Source organism: Anopheles coustani, chromosome 3 (genome assembly GCF_943734705.1).
Source record: "Anopheles coustani chromosome 3, idAnoCousDA_361_x.2, whole genome shotgun sequence".
Lineage (NCBI taxonomy): Eukaryota > Metazoa > Arthropoda > Insecta > Diptera > Culicidae > Anopheles > Anopheles coustani.
Window position 1 is genome coordinate 5159944 of NC_071288.1, and position 18835 is coordinate 5178778.

General features: G+C 46.6%; 5 protein-coding genes across 5 annotated transcripts; 2 read left to right on the forward strand and 3 right to left on the reverse strand.

The window, feature by feature from the left end:
- The first annotated feature begins 3520 nt into the window (after positions 1 to 3520).
- On the forward strand, positions 3521 to 5171 carry LOC131272427 (suppressor of fused homolog). Its single transcript, XM_058274150.1, has 2 exons — positions 3521 to 3663; positions 3728 to 5171. The coding sequence occupies exons 1-2, from the start codon at positions 3521 to 3523 to the stop codon at positions 4986 to 4988; spliced, it is 1404 nt and encodes a 467-aa protein (XP_058130133.1). The 3' UTR covers positions 4989 to 5171.
- On the reverse strand, positions 5141 to 10980 carry LOC131272426 (uncharacterized). Its single transcript, XM_058274149.1, has 4 exons — positions 10906 to 10980; positions 7537 to 10826; positions 7261 to 7473; positions 5141 to 7193 (listed from the first exon to the last, which is right to left on the reverse strand). Exons 2-4 carry the CDS (start codon positions 10795 to 10797, stop codon positions 5298 to 5300), a joined length of 5370 nt encoding a protein of 1789 aa, XP_058130132.1. The 5' UTR covers positions 10798 to 10826; positions 10906 to 10980; the 3' UTR covers positions 5141 to 5297.
- A 658-nt stretch (positions 10981 to 11638) lies between these two features.
- On the forward strand, positions 11639 to 15051 carry LOC131272533 (membrane-associated tyrosine- and threonine-specific cdc2-inhibitory kinase). The gene is made up of 4 exons (XM_058274290.1): positions 11639 to 12026; positions 12091 to 13649; positions 13743 to 14136; positions 14218 to 15051. Exons 1-3 carry the CDS (start codon positions 11970 to 11972, stop codon positions 14080 to 14082), a joined length of 1956 nt encoding a protein of 651 aa, XP_058130273.1. The 5' UTR covers positions 11639 to 11969; the 3' UTR covers positions 14083 to 14136; positions 14218 to 15051.
- Positions 15052 to 15101: 50 nt separating this feature from the next.
- On the reverse strand, positions 15102 to 16629 carry LOC131272534 (short-chain specific acyl-CoA dehydrogenase, mitochondrial). The gene is made up of 2 exons (XM_058274292.1): positions 16504 to 16629; positions 15102 to 16361 (listed from the first exon to the last, which is right to left on the reverse strand). Exons 1-2 carry the CDS (start codon positions 16532 to 16534, stop codon positions 15169 to 15171), a joined length of 1224 nt encoding a protein of 407 aa, XP_058130275.1. The 5' UTR covers positions 16535 to 16629; the 3' UTR covers positions 15102 to 15168.
- Positions 16630 to 16841: 212 nt separating this feature from the next.
- On the reverse strand, positions 16842 to 18553 carry LOC131260377 (cytosol aminopeptidase-like). Its single transcript, XM_058262080.1, has 2 exons — positions 18347 to 18553; positions 16842 to 18278 (listed from the first exon to the last, which is right to left on the reverse strand). Exons 1-2 carry the CDS (start codon positions 18551 to 18553, stop codon positions 16842 to 16844), a joined length of 1644 nt encoding a protein of 547 aa, XP_058118063.1.
- Between the last annotated feature and the right edge of the window lie 282 nt (positions 18554 to 18835).

The following is an 18835-nucleotide window of genomic DNA, read 5'->3' on the forward strand; positions in this document are numbered from 1 at the left end:
ATTAGTTAAGCTGCGGATAGACGGATGCAATATTTCAATGCAATGAAATAAAATTTGACATTTCTACCCAAAATGACAGTCATTGCAATATTTCTATGCGTATTTCATTGCAACATTGCAAAGATCCAAACGGGGAGGTTAAGCATCGAAATATTGCTTTCACTGTCATTTTTGGTAGGAATGTCAAATTTTATTTCATTGCAGTGAAATATTGCATCCGTCTATCTGCAGCTTTATATTATCCTTAAGGGCACGGTAAACGAAGCGTAATCGCTGGTCTCTCGTGTATCGTCGATATTCAGGCCAAGCGTCATCTTTGCTTTGTTTATGTTTTGCGATTTGGTAAAAATGGCAACATTTGTTGAAGCTACTGCTATTATTTTGTTGTTTATTGTAATAAATACAAAAACTACGCTAAATAATCATAGAAATTTGATAACTAGTCACGGATGAATGAACTATTGATTGGTTTGTTTACGTTCTGACAAGATTACGCATGCGATTATAGGGTAGGTGAGCCAAAATTCTTTTTGACAGATTGACCAGCAGAATACCACGATTACGCTAGCGATTACGCTTCGTTTCCCGTCCTCTTTACATAATCATTATTACCAAGGTTGACACTTCCGAGGCGATTAAAACGAAGAAAACTTCCAGCTGTATATAAACCCCGGCGTTATCGAAAGGAAAATAAATAAATCTCTTCCCTTTCCGTACCTCTTCGTGACAACCCGTTATTGATCTCCTCTTCCCGCTGGTTGAGACTTCTTTCTTACAAGGGAAGCAACCATCCATCAAGTGCTAATTGTGCTAAGCGTCTTTTTCCCAGCACAAAGCGGGCGAAGGAAAACAAATCGCGACAGCCGTTTTTGCGGCTGGATACGGATTTCCTTGTACTTTCGATGCTTTAATATTCTCTTCTCCTCGAACTTCCTTGGTACAATGCTCTCCAGCAGTGGCCATCTTATGCTGCCACCTGGGAAAGCACTGTCTTTGTCTAGAGGCCGCTTTTCAGCTAGCACGTAGAATACGGCTGTTGGAAAGAAGTGCGGGAACAAATTGTTGGTAAATTTATTCATTATCGACTTCCATAAATCACCGAGCTTTACGCTGATTCGGTAAGGCGACGCCAATGCAAATACACATTGAGGGCCTTGGAAAATCTTTTGGACGCTCGATTGCGTTGCAATTTATAATAACCGTTCCGGGCACGATGATGTTTATGAAGACATTTATTAAATTTACAAAGAGGTTGCCCTGATGCGACCGCAATTGAGTTATAGGGAAAGTTTTTCGAATGAAGTCTAGAAACTTCTCAGAAAAAAACAAGTCAAACAATAACCGAAAACAAAAAGGATTGTAAAATCAATGGCAGCGAAATCCTATAAAGTAAATATTATATTCGGCAAATATTGTTTGCAAGGATAAACATGAAAACCATTATAGCTCTTGTAAGTAGAAAAATTTAACAATTTCAAACTAAGCGAAAAAATATATCGACATCATTAGAAAGAGAGAAAAATCAAGTGAAAGTATTTCGGATGCTCGTTTCGGAAACGGACTCGCTTTGATAGAGTTTTCCTTCCAAGGTACGCGTGCTTTTCCGTTGCGGCCATTTTTCAATTCTACCTTGTCCCTCCTCACCCTCTGACCGGTACGGTTTTACATGCTCTTCTTCATGCATTCCCGTCCCCGGGACGGAAGGGCGGAATTTCACTTTTCACCGAGCTGCAAATCTCATAACGATAAACATCCACGGAGCGCGTTTATCCGTGGGGAAACCCGGATCCCCGTGCAGACCGCAGTAAAAAAGGTACGAAAATAGAGGGAAAACGTTTGGAAGGCCCGTGGCCGTGCGAGGAAGTTAAATAGCCGTTTCCGGGACGGTTGATGGGCTGCGGTTCATCCTTCGTCCTGCCGTCCAGCCTGTACAGGATCCTGGAGGGAGGGCACTACTCTGGTCGAATCGTTAATAGATTTCGCCCCCGAGTCGCCTCCGGAATGCCTTTCATCTTTGAACTGGCACATGAACGTTTTGTACGGATCGGTTTCCCTTCGCTGTTTTTCCTTCTGAAATGATGGCTGGATTTTACTTTTTCCACGTCGAGGACGAGCATTGTTCCACCAGAGTTTCGATGCTAGCACAGATCTATGAAATATTCCACGATAATTCTCCGATTCGATTTGCTATCTTTAATATGTTGGCTTTTTAGTTTGTTTTTACAATGGCATTCTTTCGAAAAAAGTATTTTAATGTTATCTTAATTCTGTTATGTAGCTTAATGTTTTGAGCAATCTTTTACGTATTTAATTCAATTAATTCTGCCTGTAGTAACATATCATGATTCTAACTCTCCCTTTTCACTTGTTCGTATATTTTTGAGCTTTTTTCCGTAGTTCCACACGTATAGTGTGCATGGACCACGTACAGTGGTTATCTCAAGCAACAGAACCTGAACTTTTTTCCTTCCTTTCTACCTTGGTAGCGCAAAGCGGGAGGATTTGTTTTTATACATCTCTTTTTCAAACATTTTTTTTTCATCTTATCTGATTTTAATCCACTCGAAACGAAGAAAGTTCTTCGTCTAATTTGCCCATCGTTCGCGTGTTTTTTTTTATATTGGTCGCTTGATGTAGCAAGGCAAAAGATAAAGAGAAAATTGTTGGGTGGTGGTTGTGGAACGCTTATACCACAGAAGTAGCGGCAAACTTTTGTTCATTACAAGCAGATTTAATTATTTTGTTGGTGGCATGATTACCTTGCTCCCCGGTTTTGTTCTAGAGAAGGAATGTGGCAAACCATTTCGTCCTTTTTCGCTTACAATATGGTAGATGTTGCACAACAATATCTCTTTCTTGAACAAAAATACAATCCTCAACCAAGCCTGGTCCATAAAAGATAAAATTGTTTGATTTAAGCAAAAACTGCTTCGTATTGAAAGCTGACTCATAATAGGGCGATAGAAATATGTGGCCATTTTGAAAACTTTTTAATGAAATTTATGCAGTGGAATTCGACAACGAAACACACAAAGAAGAACTTTTTGCTATCACAATCATCGCTCTTTTTTTGTTGAGCTGAATATGAGCATGTGAAAATAAGTTATTTATTACAACATCTAATCATATTGCACCTTTATTTTTTAAAAACACGCTTCTGTATGTTTATTCAAATATTTATTCCGAAATAGAGTGCTAAATTTGTTAAAAACATTGCAAAACGAATTCGAACTTTAACGGTTGTTTCTTAAATAGTCTGTTACCACAGTTGCTTTTCATATTTTACGATTCCCTTTAGGAACGGCTTTGATTTTTAGTAACTTGTTTACATTTTGCAACCCTTGTAGTGATGGGAAAACTGAATCCATTCCGGATCTTCAAATCCGAGTCCTAATCCGTCATATGTGAAATTGGTTCGCTTGTTTACAAAAGTGATACCCCATACCTAGCGTCAGTTTTTTGTTTACAGCGCCTTGTTTTACCGAATTTTAGTTGCTGCTGTATTGCCCAATCCCAAACGATGGCAACAAACAAGACTGAAAAAGACGATGGTCTCAAACGACGCATTCTTCCTCGAGGGCTGCAAAAACTGATCGAACAGTGTTTGAAAATTTATCCCGATCAAACGAATCCCTTGCAAGTGACCACCGTCCTTAAGTACTGGTAAGATATCAGACATCCACTGGAAGGAGTTTGCTTTGCTTCTTAAAATATTTGAACATTACAGGCTTGGTGGACAAGATCCGCTGGATTACATCAGCATGTACCACAATCCAGGCGATCCCGAGCAAAACATTCCCCCGCACTGGCACTACGTAAGCTTCGGATTGTCGGATCTCCATGGGGATGGGCGAGTTCACTTAGCGGACACCTCAGGTGGACTTGAACCACGGTCCGGAATGGGTTTCGAGCTAACGTTTCGATTGGTGAAATCGCCCGACGCTCCGCCAGATGAACGTCCTCCAACGTGGCCCGCGAACCTACTCCAATCGCTAGCAAAGTACGTCTTCCAATCGGGCAACCGTCTTTGTTCGGGCGATAACATACCATGGCGTCGTCCGCTCGATGGAAGCAAGGCGAACAACGCCACCGCTGCCGACATTCAGCACATGCTGATAGCCGAGGATCCGCAGCTTCCGCGGACGGAAACTCCCTTCGGTTGGGTTGATTTTCTGCAGATTGTAGGTGTGACGGGTGAAGAGCTCGAACAGGCGTCACGGTGGAACGGAAAAGGCGTGCTCAATTTGCTGCGTAAAGATCCGGCTACGGGTGGACCATGGCTCATCACGGATATGGCACGCTCCGGAAGCGTATTTGAACAGTTTCCCGAAACTCTCCGTCAGCTAGAGCTCGATCTCGAGAAGGAAGGATCCGATCTGGCTGGCGTAAATGCGGACTTTACTTTCAAAGAGCTCGCCAAAGGGACCCTCGCTGTGGAGGTGAAAAGCGAATTGCTCGATCCGGAAGAAGATCTCACGCGCTCCATTTCGTCGTGCAACATTGCCGTCAAGCAGGAACCGAACGATGGCATCGAGCATTCGTCCATTGGGTCCACTTCCTCCGACATGGTTAACCCGTTCGATAATCCGAACATCCCGTCGCGGGTGTTCCCACTGACCGGGATCGAGCTCACGTTGGCACCGTATGCCGCCAAATTTCTCATCCTCGCCGTTAAGGACCGCATTCGTCACGGTCGCCACTTTACCTTCAAGGCGCAGAATATGGCGGTCACGTTTGTAGCCGAATCGGTGACCGGGTCGATCGTGAACCGTCAAACGCCCTACGCCGTGCTCGGCTGCTGGGTGCAAATACTCATCCCGAACCGGCTCGTGCCGCGAATGGTGGACAGCTTTGCCGAGCTGGGCACCAAGAGTTCGGACAATCTCAAGATACCTCTCACGTACGAATGGCCGGAATATAACATCCGATTTATCATCGACAACCCTCCACCGGAGCTGCTCAACCAACAAGGGCCGATACTGGCGTGACCAATGTCCAATCGCCGCACGTGCCAAGTGTTTCTCTTTCGTATTAGATTTTAAAAGTGCCTTGACACACACAGCGCATGGTGTGAGAACTAGCTCTGATTAGACAAAGGATGCCTTTTTTTTAAAATAAATCTCAATTTTACTTCGTATCGAAAGTAGTACCATGTTTAGTTAATATAACGATTTACACAAATATGTTGCCTTACAGTTCAATTGGTTTATTTCTATTATCTATTCAGTCCAAAACATAATTAAAAACATTCTCGGTAATTCAGGTAGATTTAAAAGCGTGAAATCCGCGACAATCTCTCATATTCGTTTTCTGCGTTGCCTTGTCCTTGTGGCGATGGTATCCACACCTGAGGCGGGCATTTTATTTGGCGAAACATTTGGTCCGGTCGTCTCTGGCGCATCGTCCATCGTTGGTTGGCATGTTCGTTTTCGTGTAGTGTTGCGCGCGACGCTAACAAAGCCTTTCGATTGCAATGACTCCGCCGCTACCACCGAAGGTTTGGTGGCATCCGGTGAGGGTACATTATCTTCTTTGTGCTCCGGACTGGGATCGTCAAAACGTAGTTTGGTTTTACTTGCCACAAAGGGTGCCCTACGATTTGTGGATGCTTGTGTCGAGGGTGTCAGGTTCGATCCACTGGCCGCCTGTGCTAGCCGCTTCCGATCGGAGTAGGATTTAAGTGAGAGGGCGGAATTTTTACCCGTCGACATGGTGGCTGCATGGTGGACGAAACTTGCCTCGACCGCTTCCTCCGACTGATGACTATCGGCAGAATCGTCCAGCACGATGACACACGAAGAATCATTGGTTTTCTTTGCCCCGCCCAGCACCAGCACATCCCGAAACGAACCGTTCAATCCGGGACTGGCAGCAACATCTTCTCTCGCTTGCGTACCAGCTGTTTTGCTCCTTTGGGGAGTTTTCGGGGGCGAGACCTCAGAACCACTCGTCGACTGGCCAAGGTTGGGGAAACCGTTCATTTCGAAACGATGCACATTGGTTTGTTTTCGGTTGTTTTCGCCCTTTCCGGGTGCCTCTAATGCTTCTTTGTACGACTTAATCTTGCTTTTGGTGGGCGTGAGGGAATCATCCTGCAGCAATGCTCTTTTTCCATAGACACGGCGTTTTCGTTCAGTAGTCGGAGCAGTGTGTGGTATGTGCTCGTTGATTACATCAACGTCATCCCCGGAGATGGCACTATTTGGCGCACTCGCCGATTGTGCCGTAGAAGAGAGCTTCATTTTCGCTACCGTAGCGGGAACCGCGGATCTGTGCTTGCCAGCAGGAGGTCCCGGTGGCGAATCCACGAAAATGTTCACCGTCTTTGGTTTGCGGGCCGAAGCAGAGTAGGATCGGGAAAAAAGCGGGGTGATCGTTGGAACCGCCGGCTCATGCTGAGCTTTCTTCTTCAGCTGATGACGCCGGGAGGCCGCTTGCCGAATCAACTCGTTCACACCATCGACAGTCCTCGATGGGCCCCGACCTCTACTTTCCGACATCTTTGAAGGAGGTTGCTGTTGTGGTGTCAGCAAGAGTTTATTCAGCTCCGTGCTCAGCGTCACTATTTCACCATCCGTTGGGTCACCACCATCAATCCTTCCTGGCACCACCGTCTGGAGAAAGTTTTTCTCTATCATCGAGCGACTTCTTTTATGTCGCAGCGATGGCTGACTGTCGTGTCGTTTTTGTGCGTAAGCCATCGTTATTCTGTTGAAATTGACATCCTCGAGCAATGCCGGATCAATCGGAGCAATTTGTTTCACCCTTTCGCTGAACCGAACCGCTCGATCTAATGCGTTCAACGCGGGACCAAACCTATGCAATGCACCTAGAAATTGTCCCCACTGCACAAGCGTCCGGATTACACTCGTAACGACATCCGTCCTATAGCCAGCGCCGAACCAACCGGAGGCCGTCTCGGAAGATCGATCCAGCTCGGGTTCCACCGCGGTGATCCAATGGTCGACAATAGCCTCGTAGGCGAGTTCGGCCCGGTTCGTGCTCACAGGGGATCGCTGGAGAGCGGAAAGTCGGGCAGATAGAGCGGCCGCCTGAAACGACATACACTTGTACTGGGGATAGCGACAGTAGGAACAGTCACAAGTGGTCGCATGTCGAAACATTAAATACTGCTCGATCGTCGGCTCTGCCGACTCGCTCGGGTCCAAATGCGTCCACTTTTTGGCGGGTGTCTGGAATGCATTTTAAACGTTAGAGAGCTGGAAATCAGTTGGCACAATAAGCAACCAGCAAACTTACGATCGAATTCTCCAAATGTTTTGGCACTACTTTTCGCAAACGGTCGCAATCGTTATCAGTACCATTTGGGGACACCAATGGCACACGATGGCGACTATCATGTCGGTCGGACAGTACGGGAGGTTCTTGGATCTTCTTCCCAAATTCCTTGCGACTTGGACTGCTGCCAATGGGTCGTAGCATTAGCACACGGTAGAGATAACGTAGGGAGATCTGTAAAAAATCAAACAATTGGAATAATATCTTCACAAAGATTGATGGTCTTTGCCCACTCACCTCGCCCCGGTCAAGCTTCTGCATATCGGCACTCATGTGTCCGTACAGTAGCAATACTTGCATCACGCGCAGTCCAGCTCCTCGACGAAGGACAAACTTTAATAGCTGATCAACGTACGGTTCCACCAGTGCACCCGTGTCATACCGGACGATCGAGTACTGCAGTACGGAAACCGTCATCTCGACCGTAGCTAGCGAAAAGACGAACGTGTGCTTGTTGGGGAGCTTTTGCAGTTCGTTAAAGTTGCTGAGCATCGATTTGAGGAAGGTGCACATAGCGGGAGGCGCCTCAGCCGTGTCGTCCGTGGTTCCTGGCCAGGGAAGTCCGTACTCGACCACTAGGCGAAAAATGATCTGCGCCGTCCGACCCCTAACAAGCAGACCAATGGTTTCGATTGGAGACAGTAACTTCACGCCGTCTGTTCCTTCCCCGAAAACGGACGAAGGCTCGGTTGGAGGAAGATGTGCCAGGGTTCGGCGTATAAGTTCAAGCGATTTCGCAAGGTTTCCCAGTGAAGCATAATACACGGCCAGGCTTAGGTAGAGATTGAGAAACTGATATTTTCTATTATCGGGCACATCATCGGTGAATTGTTGCGCTGGACTGGAGAAAGACTTCAGAAGTTCTGCAGCACGTTTCGCAAGATTCGCCAGTGGGCCCAACTTTGTACCGGCATACTTTTGCCAGCATGCAGTCTCGCTTGTAGCGCATTGGTCCAACAGTTCCTCCGTTTCACGGTGTTGTTCCAACAGAAATCCCAACGGTGCGCACTGCTCCAGTGGACGCTCTTCCCGGCCCTGGCTTACGAGTAGTAAATTCTGCAGCTGTAGCTCGACCGCCCGGTGTGGATAGTAATTCAGCTGACAGTATCTAGCCACGTTGTCCAGGATGCTCGCAATCTGCACCACCGATAGCAACACTCCGATCGACTGGAAGTTGTCCTCCACCAGCGCCGTAAGCATTTCACCGTAGTGCGCCCGAATCGCTTCCATTTGGTCGATCAGCCGAATTTCCCGATCGAGCTGACTCTCGGTAAGCAGTCCGTCGATCTGGTCGTTTCGGAAGTGCTCGATCTTGAACGGTACGTCTCGCACCCGGCTTAACGTCTCGCGACTAAGCAGGCTGAAGGAAAGGTAGCTTCCTATCGCCAACGATGCCGAGCGCTGTACGCGCTCCTGAATGTTCGTCGGTTCGTACGCGGCTAAACTAGCACGAAGCTTGTCCATCGTTTCCGCCGGTATACTTTCCGCATCGGTATCACTGAAACCGTACAGTGCCATACCGAAGGTGAGACAGTTTTCGCGCAGATCACCCAACTTTTGCAGCTGGATAAAGTAGTCCAATGGTGTGAACGAAAGCGTCGTTTTGTACTTCACCGCTAGGGCCATTTCCTTGGCCAGTATCGTAAACTTCTCCTCCCTAGATAGCACACAACTGAACGTGAATCCGTGACGATCGAACGAAGGATGCTCGTACAGCTGAACCGTGCTGAGCGATCGAATCGGATCACCATCCGGTGCGTTTACCTGGTTGAACATGATTGATCGAATAATGGGGATGACTGTCGACGTCGATTGATCCTCTTCTTTCTCAGCACCAGTTCTACCTTCGCGTAGAGTGAGGAGTAACTTCAGCATACGGACACTGACGCTTCCCCAGCAGAAGACACTCGCTTGTGCAGGCGTGGAATCGGGACGTTCGATGTAGCAGTTTTCCAGCAGTCGCACCAGATGCAAATCGGTCAGGAAATCGAATTTATGAGTGTTTTGTGTGGTGATCAATAGCTTCAGTAGTTTAAGCACTTCCGCAGTATCATCGGCGTTCTTCGGGTCATCGCGTAAAGTCGTCAGGGCGTACTTTATCCACGTAACGCTCTGTCGAATCGTACTATCGATCAGTAGACGTTTACGCTCACAGCCGAGCGAGTCAAGTAGGGCCAACTTTTTCGTAATCAGCTCACAGACCCGGTCAACGGTGCAGGAAGGGTTTAGCGGAACTCCACCGGTTGCTTTCCGTTCGACAGCATCTTTCACCTGCGAGATGCACTGTTGCACCAGCATGGTAAGCAATCGTTCAGCGAAGTGACGGCGAGAGCTGGTGCACTTTCGGCATAGCTCAGGCACCGTCTCCGCCGGACAGTGGCGTACGAAAGGCATTAGTGATTGGAATAACTCAATTACACTCCCCGAAATCGCCAGTGTTATATCCTGTGGTAATCGATAGTAGTAGACGGTTCCTTGGCAGGCGAGAAAGATGGCCACCTTCACCACCAACGGGTTCGATACATATTCTCTGTGCAGCTTTTTCAACTGATTGGTGAGTTGATCTATATCTCTGATCGTCGGTTTGGGCTGCTGTTGAAGTTGTAGCTGTTGGTCAAGCAGGTAGAGGCAGCTGGCGTACGGTTCCCGACTGAGTCCGGCGAACATGGATATGAACTTTGTAAACTTCAGGTATTCTCCTCCCTCTCCGCTGAAGGTGATAATATTTTCCACAAAGCCGACACTCTCGTTTAGCAAACTTTCCAGTTCTATCTCATTCGGTCGCATCACCGTTTTCATAGTTTCCATGACGACATTGAAAAGATGGTGTGCTTTAGGTCGGCTGAGTGTAAAAATTCGATACAGCAGTGCCAAATTTGTGTCGAAAAGTTCGCGGAATAAAGTCAATGCTCCGGAACGTGTTCCATTGGTGGCGGCTGATTTGCCCGCTGCATGAACGAGCAACTTGCGGTGCAGTTCAATCACCAGATCGATGCCTTCCTCCAGCGATTTTCCTGTCCCATCTTTTGAGCCCCAATCCTGTACCGTCTTCAGCACGATTCGCTTTATCCGATCGAACAGTTCCGCTTGTTCATCTTCGATCGGAAATTGATATATCAGTGCGCAAACACGCAACCGCAGACGTTGGCTGGTGTTTTTCGTGTTGAGCGCAATGCCCGCATTATACAATCGGGCTACACAAAAACACCTTATTGCACTCTGTGCCTTGTGGCAAATGGCTAGGAAACGCTCGAGCACGACGAACAACGATTGACCGAGTTCCATTTGTAACACATCATCCTGTTTCTGAGAGATCCAATCCACCAGTTCCTTTCCCAGATGTGCGGCGCATATTTGCCTGTTTGAATCGTCTGGAAAGCCGTCGACGTAACATTCCATTTCCTTGAGCGTGCGAAGCAACATCTCTGGTACACTGGATGATCCCAGCTGTCGACGATATTTTGCAACCTTTTCCTTGAAGGATATCTCAGAAGCCATGTTGGTTTAATGGCAGCTTTAACGATTTGCTGTGGAACGAAAGTGAAAAGAAGAGTGTATTGATGCGGGCCACATTTCATACATGATCAACTTACGATTTATACATACAATACTAATAATCTCGTTTGTTATTCGATCACTTTGCCTTCTGGTAAAAAGAAAGCCTCAAAATAATATTAAAAAGACCGCCATAGATTGAAGTTTATTACAAATGTTAGGCCGGAGCGTCATGCTCTACGAACAGCTGAACTAAAACCAGCTTGCGTTTGCCGCTTCGTATGTTTGTCAGTTACCAGGTTTCTTCTTCTCTCGCTTTTTCATAGGCGTAGGTTTTGATTCAAAAAACCAAATCCGGTGAGTGCCCTGTTGACAATAAGAAATAAAATATTCTTGCTTAATTTAAGAGAATTATAGTCAACGTTTTTCGTTTACTGATATATTTTTAACTTTTTCGAAGGAATTTGGTAAAGGTACCTCAAACGTTTGAGGAAACATTTATTTTTCCACTGATTGATAACCAATGCGTAGCCAACAGGGCTCTGTACCTAAAGTGACAGCTGAGAGCCCTCCGAGTTTCATTTGAAATTGCAACGACCAAGTGTTACTTCAAATCACAACATCACAACAAATCACACTCGTAGCGAGGCAGAATGTCCGAAGCGTAAACCTGTTGCAGTTTATTTCGTTCGTCGTGAAATGCGTTTGCATCAGAATGATGTATAAAAGTGGCAGCTATTGAGGATATTCATTCTAGAGAATCAACGAACCGAAGTGTAGGGTAAATCCCCAAAAAGTGGTGTAAACGTTAGAACGTCCTAACCTCACAACGGCAGTATTGCGAAAAGTTGAGCGATCAGTCTCCGAAGAGATTTCCATCCAGGGATCTTGTTGTGCTTCAAGCTGAAGCGAATCCAATAGGATTTTTGTATCGTGCGTGGATGCTGTTTATAAGCTAAACATTGAAAACAAAGCAAAGTTTGTTGTTCATGCTAGGTTTTGAGCCGTTTAATACACGATCCTGCAAATAGTGTGTGCTTTCGCAGTTATTCGAAACCATATGCTGAAACATGCGTTGATGTGAATCATCCAGAACGAAATCAACTGAAATAGGATACATCCTAAAACCGGTCTATAGTTATCCAGAGTGCGGGCTCGTAAAAAAAACAGCAGCCATGAAATCTCCCTTGCCTGTCCCAGAAATTTTTGAAGAAGACTTTTCGTTCAAACAGGTATTTAGTTGATCATAGGATGCCACGTAGTCTTGCTAACTTTGATTTGCTTTTTTTTCTTTAGCCTCGAGGAAATCATGATTCCTTTCATATGCGTCGGCCACCGAAGATACAGCATCCGTACAATCGCAGCCTTAACGCATCCGTAGCGAACGCAATCTCGTTCCGATTGAACGATAGCCGGGCCGAATTAAGCTCATTGTACAATCGTTCTCGTCCGGAGACCTACTACGAACAATGCTTCGAGCAGCTGAAAAAGGTGGGCGAGGGATCGTTCGGGGAAGTGTTCAAAGTACGTAGCCGTACCGACGGTCGCCTGTATGCCGTGAAAAAATCGAAAACCTACTTCCGCAGCTCGTATTGCCGCAGCAACTGCTTGGAAGAGGTACGACAGTACGAGCAATTTTCCGATCACGAAAACTGTGTGAAACTCTACCAAGCCTGGGAACAGGACGATCGGTTGTACATGCAAATGGAGCTGTGCCGGGAAAACCTGGAGGTGTATGCACGCGAACAGCAGCAGCTTTCCGACGAACGAATATGGTCGATACTGTTGGATCTACTACTGGCCCTAAAAAGCCTACACGATCGCAACCTAATTCATCTAGACATAAAGCTGGACAACATTCTCGTCACGGACGATGGAACGTGTAAGTTGGCCGATTTTGGGCTCGTTTTCGACCTCACCAAAGGCAAAACGGAGGACGCTATGGAAGGTGATTCACGCTATCTGGCACCGGAGTTGATGGCCGGTCGGTACACGAAGGCGGCCGATATATTCAGCTTAGGAATCGCGACGCTCGAGCTAACGTGCAACCTAGAATTGCCCCGGAATGGACGCATGTGGCAGCGACTGCGCAGTGGACAACCGTTGCCGGAGAATCTGGCGCGGAAAATCTCGCCATCGTTGAGGGAGATTATTGTTCGCATGATGAAGCCACTGCCGGAGGACCGACCAACGGTGGATGCGCTGCTGAATCATCCGATAATCCGGAAGTTGCACCAGTCAAGAAAACGAAGATCGTACTTTCGCCGCAAGCTGTCTTCTCTTTGGCGATTTGTGGTTACCGCCGTCATGTGGTTTGCGGCTTGCCTACGCCTGCAGCATCGAAAGTTTCCCGCGGACAAGACGGAAACCGTTGCCGAACACAGCGTGAAAGAGCAGAGCATGCGGACCAATCATGAAGCGAGTAGCTGTTGTGGGAGCGCAATGAATATTTCCAACGCGTCAAGTGGACACCGAAATGGAGTATCTTTTGGAGTGTCGCGGTCTTTCCAGGATCACGTCTCTAGTTTGCTGGCAGAGGATGACATGTTCGATGATTTGTCCTCGTTCGAAAGCAGTCCTTGCAGTGGGAATACTCGGAATATCCGTGCTCACTTCTTACGCGAAAGTTTCCAGGACGACTCCTCTGACAATGATAAGAACAGCGTGGAAGTAACGCCGACATTGAACAACTCCATCCCCGTTCACACTCCGACGATCCGTATTGTCAACTCAACCCCGCTGAATCATCATCATCTACAGCATCATCTGCAAAACGGTCAGCTGCCGTTGCAGCATAGTCGAAATGATTCTCGGCACTCGAGTAGAGTTTTATGGTCGCCTTCGCGGCTCCTGTGGTACGTATTGGTGGAACATGATATTATAGCAGCAACTGAAGTAGGGATTTAAAAAAAAATAGGAATACTTAAAACCTGTTTTCTCCCACACAGTTTCGACGAAGACTTCGATGTTCCATCGGCATCGGATAATGGTCCATCGCGTCGAGTCCATTCAACACCGTGTCAAGTTCCTCGGCTAAATGATAGCGACAGTGATATTCGTCCCCTTGGGCCTTCCCCGCCAAACCTTAACGCATCCATATGCGGCGATGCATCCAATGACCTCCTATCACCGTCCGCCACGGTGCGCGAACTGTCCATCTCCAGTACACCAAACTGTTCCTTACTCCGTAGTGCCGGTGCCTCGGCCTGTGATACTCCATCCACCGGCTTTTCGTCTTTTTTAATAAAGAAAAAGTTGTGTTTCAATGAGGACGACGATTCAGAATGATACAATAGGTCCTCGCAATTGGCACTGAAAATGATTGCCTATAACGCAAAGAAGGTAAGTAACCTTAAGACAGAAATGCTGCGTGCTGTCTGATTTATACGTGGTGATTAATAAATCTTTAACCTTTGTTTTCAGAAGTTGTACCCGTATACAACGATATTTTTTCGGCGGAAGTTCAAAGAGCATTAGATCTCAAATGCTAAACATACTAGTAGTCCCGCAATGCAGTTTAAACAGGATTTAATCAAATCAAAGAGTCAAGAAAAAGCTGTGTTTAAACGAAAAAGCAAGGAAGAGTAGTATTTAGTGTATCGCACATCGCGAACATGTTTTGCGACCAATAGGGTATGGGATTGGGACAACGCAGAAAACATAATTTAAAATTCGTTGCCGTTACACGCAAGCAGTAGGAATAGAGATGAAGCAGCAGGGTTTATTTAACAAGTATTGTGATAATTTTCTACCACGTAGTTTCTGTTCTCTATTTACAAATCCTTCTGCCTTCCTTCGCGGAAAATGGACACGGTTGAAGTTGCTAGTTTTTCACTCACGCTAAAGATATGGTCTCAAAGCAAGGTGTGTGATTAGTGTAGAAAAAAAACATATTTCCAGATAATAACGTCAACTGTTTTTGCACACCGTTATGTAGATAACGGTCTTTACATTTCTAACGATATTTAAGAAAAGATAGCAGAACCCTTTACAAAGTGTGTACCCAACTTCTAGTGAAGCTAGAGAATAACCTCGATGAACAAACTTTTGAAGTAACACCGTTTCGTTAGCAGATAGTTTTAGTCTACTAAACTATGGTTAACAAATGCCACCATGATCCTTTTCGAAAGAGGATCCTCATCTGCTGTTGAACTTTACAATAGTAAATAATGTATTAATAATTGGCAAATGGAAGAAGGTATATCAGTGGATATCATCATATAGTCACAAATAAATATGTTTCATGTATTTTCTATAGTAGAATATTATTTGCAAAATATAATATTTAATGTATCTTTTCATCCGTAAATGTACCATATAACAGAAAATTGAACTAAGATGAATTTCCAAACATAAACCAACCCTTCTACCGTATTATGCCGACAGTTCCTTAAGGACTGCCCCGGCAATGACGAGCCGTTGAATCTCAGACGTTCCCTCGTAGATTTCCGTTATCCTTGCATCCCGATAGTGCCGCTCCGCCGGCATATCAGACACATACCCCATGCCACCGAGCACTTGAATCGATTGATGGGCACAGTAGGTCGCCGCTTCTGATGCGGCCAGCTTAGCCTGCGCAGCTTCCTTGGTGAACGGCTTCTTGTTATCCTTAAGCCAGGCTGCCCGCCAGGTAAGTAGGCGGGCCGACTCGACGCGCGTAGCCATGTCGGCAATTTTCGTCTGAATTGCTTGCAGCTTTGCGATGGGTTTGCCGAAAGCAATTCGCTTGTTGGCGTAATCCACCGCACATTCCAATGAGGCCTGAGCAATCCCCAGCGCCTGACTGGCAATTCCGATTCTACCCGCATCGAGCGTTTGCATCGCAATCTTGAAGCCAAAGCCCGGTTCGCCAAGCAGGTTTTCTTTCGGAATCGAGCAATCTTCGAAAATCAGGGAGCAAGTGGATGAGCCGCGAATGCCCAGTTTGTCCTCCTTCTTTCCGAGTGAAAAGCCGGCCGTTTCCTTCGCCACAATGAATGCGGAAATGCCCTTGTGTTTGAGCGACTTATCGGTGGTGGCAAATACAACCGCCGCACCAGCCTCGTATCCGTTCGTAATCCAGCATTTCGTACCGTTCAGGACCCATCGGTCGCCCTTTAGTGTTGCTGTTGTTGATGCCGCACCGGCGTCGGATCCATTGCCCGGTTCAGACAGGGCAAAACATCCCACCTTCGATCCATCCGTGTAACCCACTACGAACTTTTGCAGTTGCTCCTCATTGCCAAAGTGCGTCAGTGGTCCAAGGTAGAGGGAGTTGTTTACCGACATTATAACCCCAGCCGAGGCACATCCGCGCGAAATCTCCTCCATCGCGATGGCGTAGGCGAGGTAATCCAATCCGGTGCCACCGTAGTCCTCCTTCACCGACACCGCCATCAGGCCCAGTTCACCCATTTTACGGATCTGTTCCGCCGGGTAGAGATGCTCCCGATCGAACCTGGCCGCATTCGGAACAAGCTCGTTATCTGCGAAATCGCGGCAGGTTCTCTGCAGCATTTGATGAGTCTCTGGAAGTGCGGCTAAACTCGCAATCGTACGAGGTGCATTGGAATATCGAAGACGATGTCCTGAAAGAGCGGTAACCGGAAATCAAGAAACGAAGGACCAAAGTTCAACGGCCGATGGCGTGTGTGTAAATCAACACAAGGTGCAACTGTTTTGATTGTCGAAATGATCGGAGCTTTCCAATCTTAACGGCAATTTTCTTACCCATGCGGATAGCCGAACGAAGAGCAAACATGTTGAATCTTATCGTAAAGTTTATTAAATGCAAATTCACTGTACACTGTTCGAAGGGACTTTGCCCGAGACACCGGTCACGACAAATAACCCGAAAGAGATGAAACTGTGTGCGATCGAGTGATTGTTGTTTTGCTTTCTCCACTCTCTCTGTCTATCTCTCTTACTCCCTCTTTCTGTTGTTTGTGTTTCTTACAAAACTACAGTAAAACTGCCTGTTGCTCCGACATGTCAGAAAAATAACATGAACGCTCACCATTCAAATTTAGACGGTTATGGATTTATTTGCTTAGCCCTTACGTAATTTTCTATCGGTATGGTTGAACCTCTTTGGTAGAACTCCCTTTGCCACAGTCCGGGCGTTGGACAACGCTTTGAGCAATAAATTCGATCAGTGTGCGCGTTGGTCGACCAGCCATTCCACGGCGAATGTACGGAAAGTCGGTTCCCTTGGTCTTCATTACATTCAACGCGTCAATGTGGAGCCACGGCCCACAAGGGAGAAACTCGCGAAGAAGCGCAGCAGACTTGCAGCTGTTCGCCCCCTCACCCAAACCAATATTCTGCACATCCACGTGGTCTGCAGAACAAATTTGCTGCGTATAATAATCCCACAATGGCAACCGCCATACTCGATCGCCCGTGTGAATGCTGGCATTTTGCATTCGTTGCCAAAGGTCCTCGGAGTTGGTGAAGACGGCGCTACAAACTTTTCCGAAGCTTTCCAGCACGGATTTCGAGATAGTCGAAACGTCCACGATGTACTTGGGGCCAAAGTGTTCCGCATACAGCAATGCATCCACCAGTGTCAGAGGTCCTTCATTGCTGGTTTTCACAATCTCGATACTCTTGCCATTCTTGACCGTAATCACATCGCCCGGTTTCATTGCATTACATCCGATCATGTTCTCGCAAAGTGGAATTAGTGCGCGAATGTTTACGGGCAGCTTGAGGGCGGCAATCGCCCTGCAGGTTGCTACAACGCATGCTGCTCCCGTCATATCTGCTCGCATGTCCGTTAATGCTTCGAGTGGTTTTAGGCAAAGGCCGCCGCTGTCGAAGGTATTACCCTGGCCGATAAGTACAATCGGTCGTTCGTTACTTTTTGCACCGTAATAGCTTAGCTCGAGAAAGATCGGAGGTTCACAGGAACCCTTAGCTACCGTCAGGAAGGATGTCATTCCTTGATTCTCAGCCCAACCGCGTACCTTCACCTCCACATTGACGCCCGAGTTGCAGAGAATTTGAACGACGTTTTGGGCGAATGTTGTAGGTGTCATCAGATTCGATGGTGTCTCTTGTAGTTGCCGAGCAAGGTTCTGGGCTTCGGCCTTCGCCAGTCCAATGCGCCATCCATTGGAATCACAGGGTAGTTCCGGTTCGTAGTACAACTGAAGCTGGGGAACAAACTTCCGCTGATCCACGCTGCGTAGCTCCTGATTGACCCAAAGCCCCATGTGGGCTCCTTCCGCGGCGGATTCCGCATGACCAAAGTCTTCCACGTAGATGCGGCTGGCTTCCAAATTCTGCAACTCCTGACAACCGCGTGCTGCTGCGATACGGATTGCTTCCTTCGATACGTCCATCTTTTCTACATCATCGTAACCGAGACATTCGCTACCAAGACCACAAACTGCCACGGCGGAATAGGTTGGTTCGAGATTGTATAAAATTCTCACCTCACCACGTTTCGGCATCGGTCCGGCCAGTCGAAGAAGCTCAAGCAGTCGTCCACTGGTATACGCCTAGAAAAATGCCATGCAAAAGGGTCTAGTTTACGTGGATTAACAATTTTAATGATGTGAAAAAATACCTCATTATACTTAGCTGCCGTCGGAGTAAGTACCCCGATATCCAGTCGATCACTTTCGTCCGCGTATACTCCGAGCACTAACCCTCGAGACGCTGGATTCGAGCACTGTTCTTTTATTTTCACATTGTGTTGAATGTTTCGGATGGGCAAATAATGAAAAGATTTTAAAGACGATCGAACAATTTTCTGCAATGCTCTAAACGACATTTTTCTATTTGATTCGTTTGATCTGGATCTGGCCAAAATGTCTTCGGAAAAAAGTTCGAAAAATCCTATCTGATCTTGCTCATAGGCTCTAACCGAATGACTAAAATAGAATACGTTTGTACGAAGGCAAGTCTACTTCGATGAGTTTAACAATGGATAAATTGTTAAATAAATTGTGTCTATTTTATCGTGCCCGATAGCTTTTGCACAACTGCGATTTTGTATTTACCCACTCACCTTCCGTTTAGAAAGACAAATAAATTTCTCTAGAAGTCATTAAAA

Bases quoted from the DNA above. Each gene is read 5' to 3' on its own strand.
- LOC131272427 (XM_058274150.1), top strand. From the start codon at position 3,521: ATGGCAACAAACAAGACTGAAAAAGACGATGGTCTCAAACGACGCATT. The intron at 3,664-3,727 runs GTAAGATATCAG...TGAACATTACAG, and splicing joins ACCACCGTCCTTAAGTACTG to GCTTGGTGGACAAGATCCGC.
- LOC131272426 (XM_058274149.1), bottom strand. From the start codon at position 10,797: ATGGCTTCTGAGATATCCTTCAAGGAAAAGGTTGCAAAATATCGTCGA. The intron at 7,474-7,536 runs GTGAGTGGGCAA...GATTTTTTACAG, and splicing joins AGAAGCTTGACCGGGGCGAG to ATCTCCCTACGTTATCTCTA. The intron at 7,194-7,260 runs GTAAGTTTGCTG...AATGCATTCCAG, and splicing joins AACATTTGGAGAATTCGATC to ACACCCGCCAAAAAGTGGAC.
- LOC131272533 (XM_058274290.1), top strand. From the start codon at position 11,970: ATGAAATCTCCCTTGCCTGTCCCAGAAATTTTTGAAGAAGACTTTTCG. The intron at 12,027-12,090 runs GTATTTAGTTGA...TTTTTTCTTTAG, and splicing joins AAGACTTTTCGTTCAAACAG to CCTCGAGGAAATCATGATTC. The intron at 13,650-13,742 runs GTACGTATTGGT...TCTCCCACACAG, and splicing joins TCGCCTTCGCGGCTCCTGTG to TTTCGACGAAGACTTCGATG.
- LOC131272534 (XM_058274292.1), bottom strand. From the start codon at position 16,534: ATGTTTGCTCTTCGTTCGGCTATCCGCATGG. The intron at 16,362-16,503 runs GTAAGAAAATTG...CCGCTCTTTCAG, and splicing joins TCGTTCGGCTATCCGCATGG to GACATCGTCTTCGATATTCC.
- LOC131260377 (XM_058262080.1), bottom strand. From the start codon at position 18,553: ATGTCGTTTAGAGCATTGCAGAAAATTGTTCGATCGTCTTTAAAATCT. The intron at 18,279-18,346 runs GTATTTTTTCAC...GCATTTTTCTAG, and splicing joins CGGCAGCTAAGTATAATGAG to GCGTATACCAGTGGACGACT.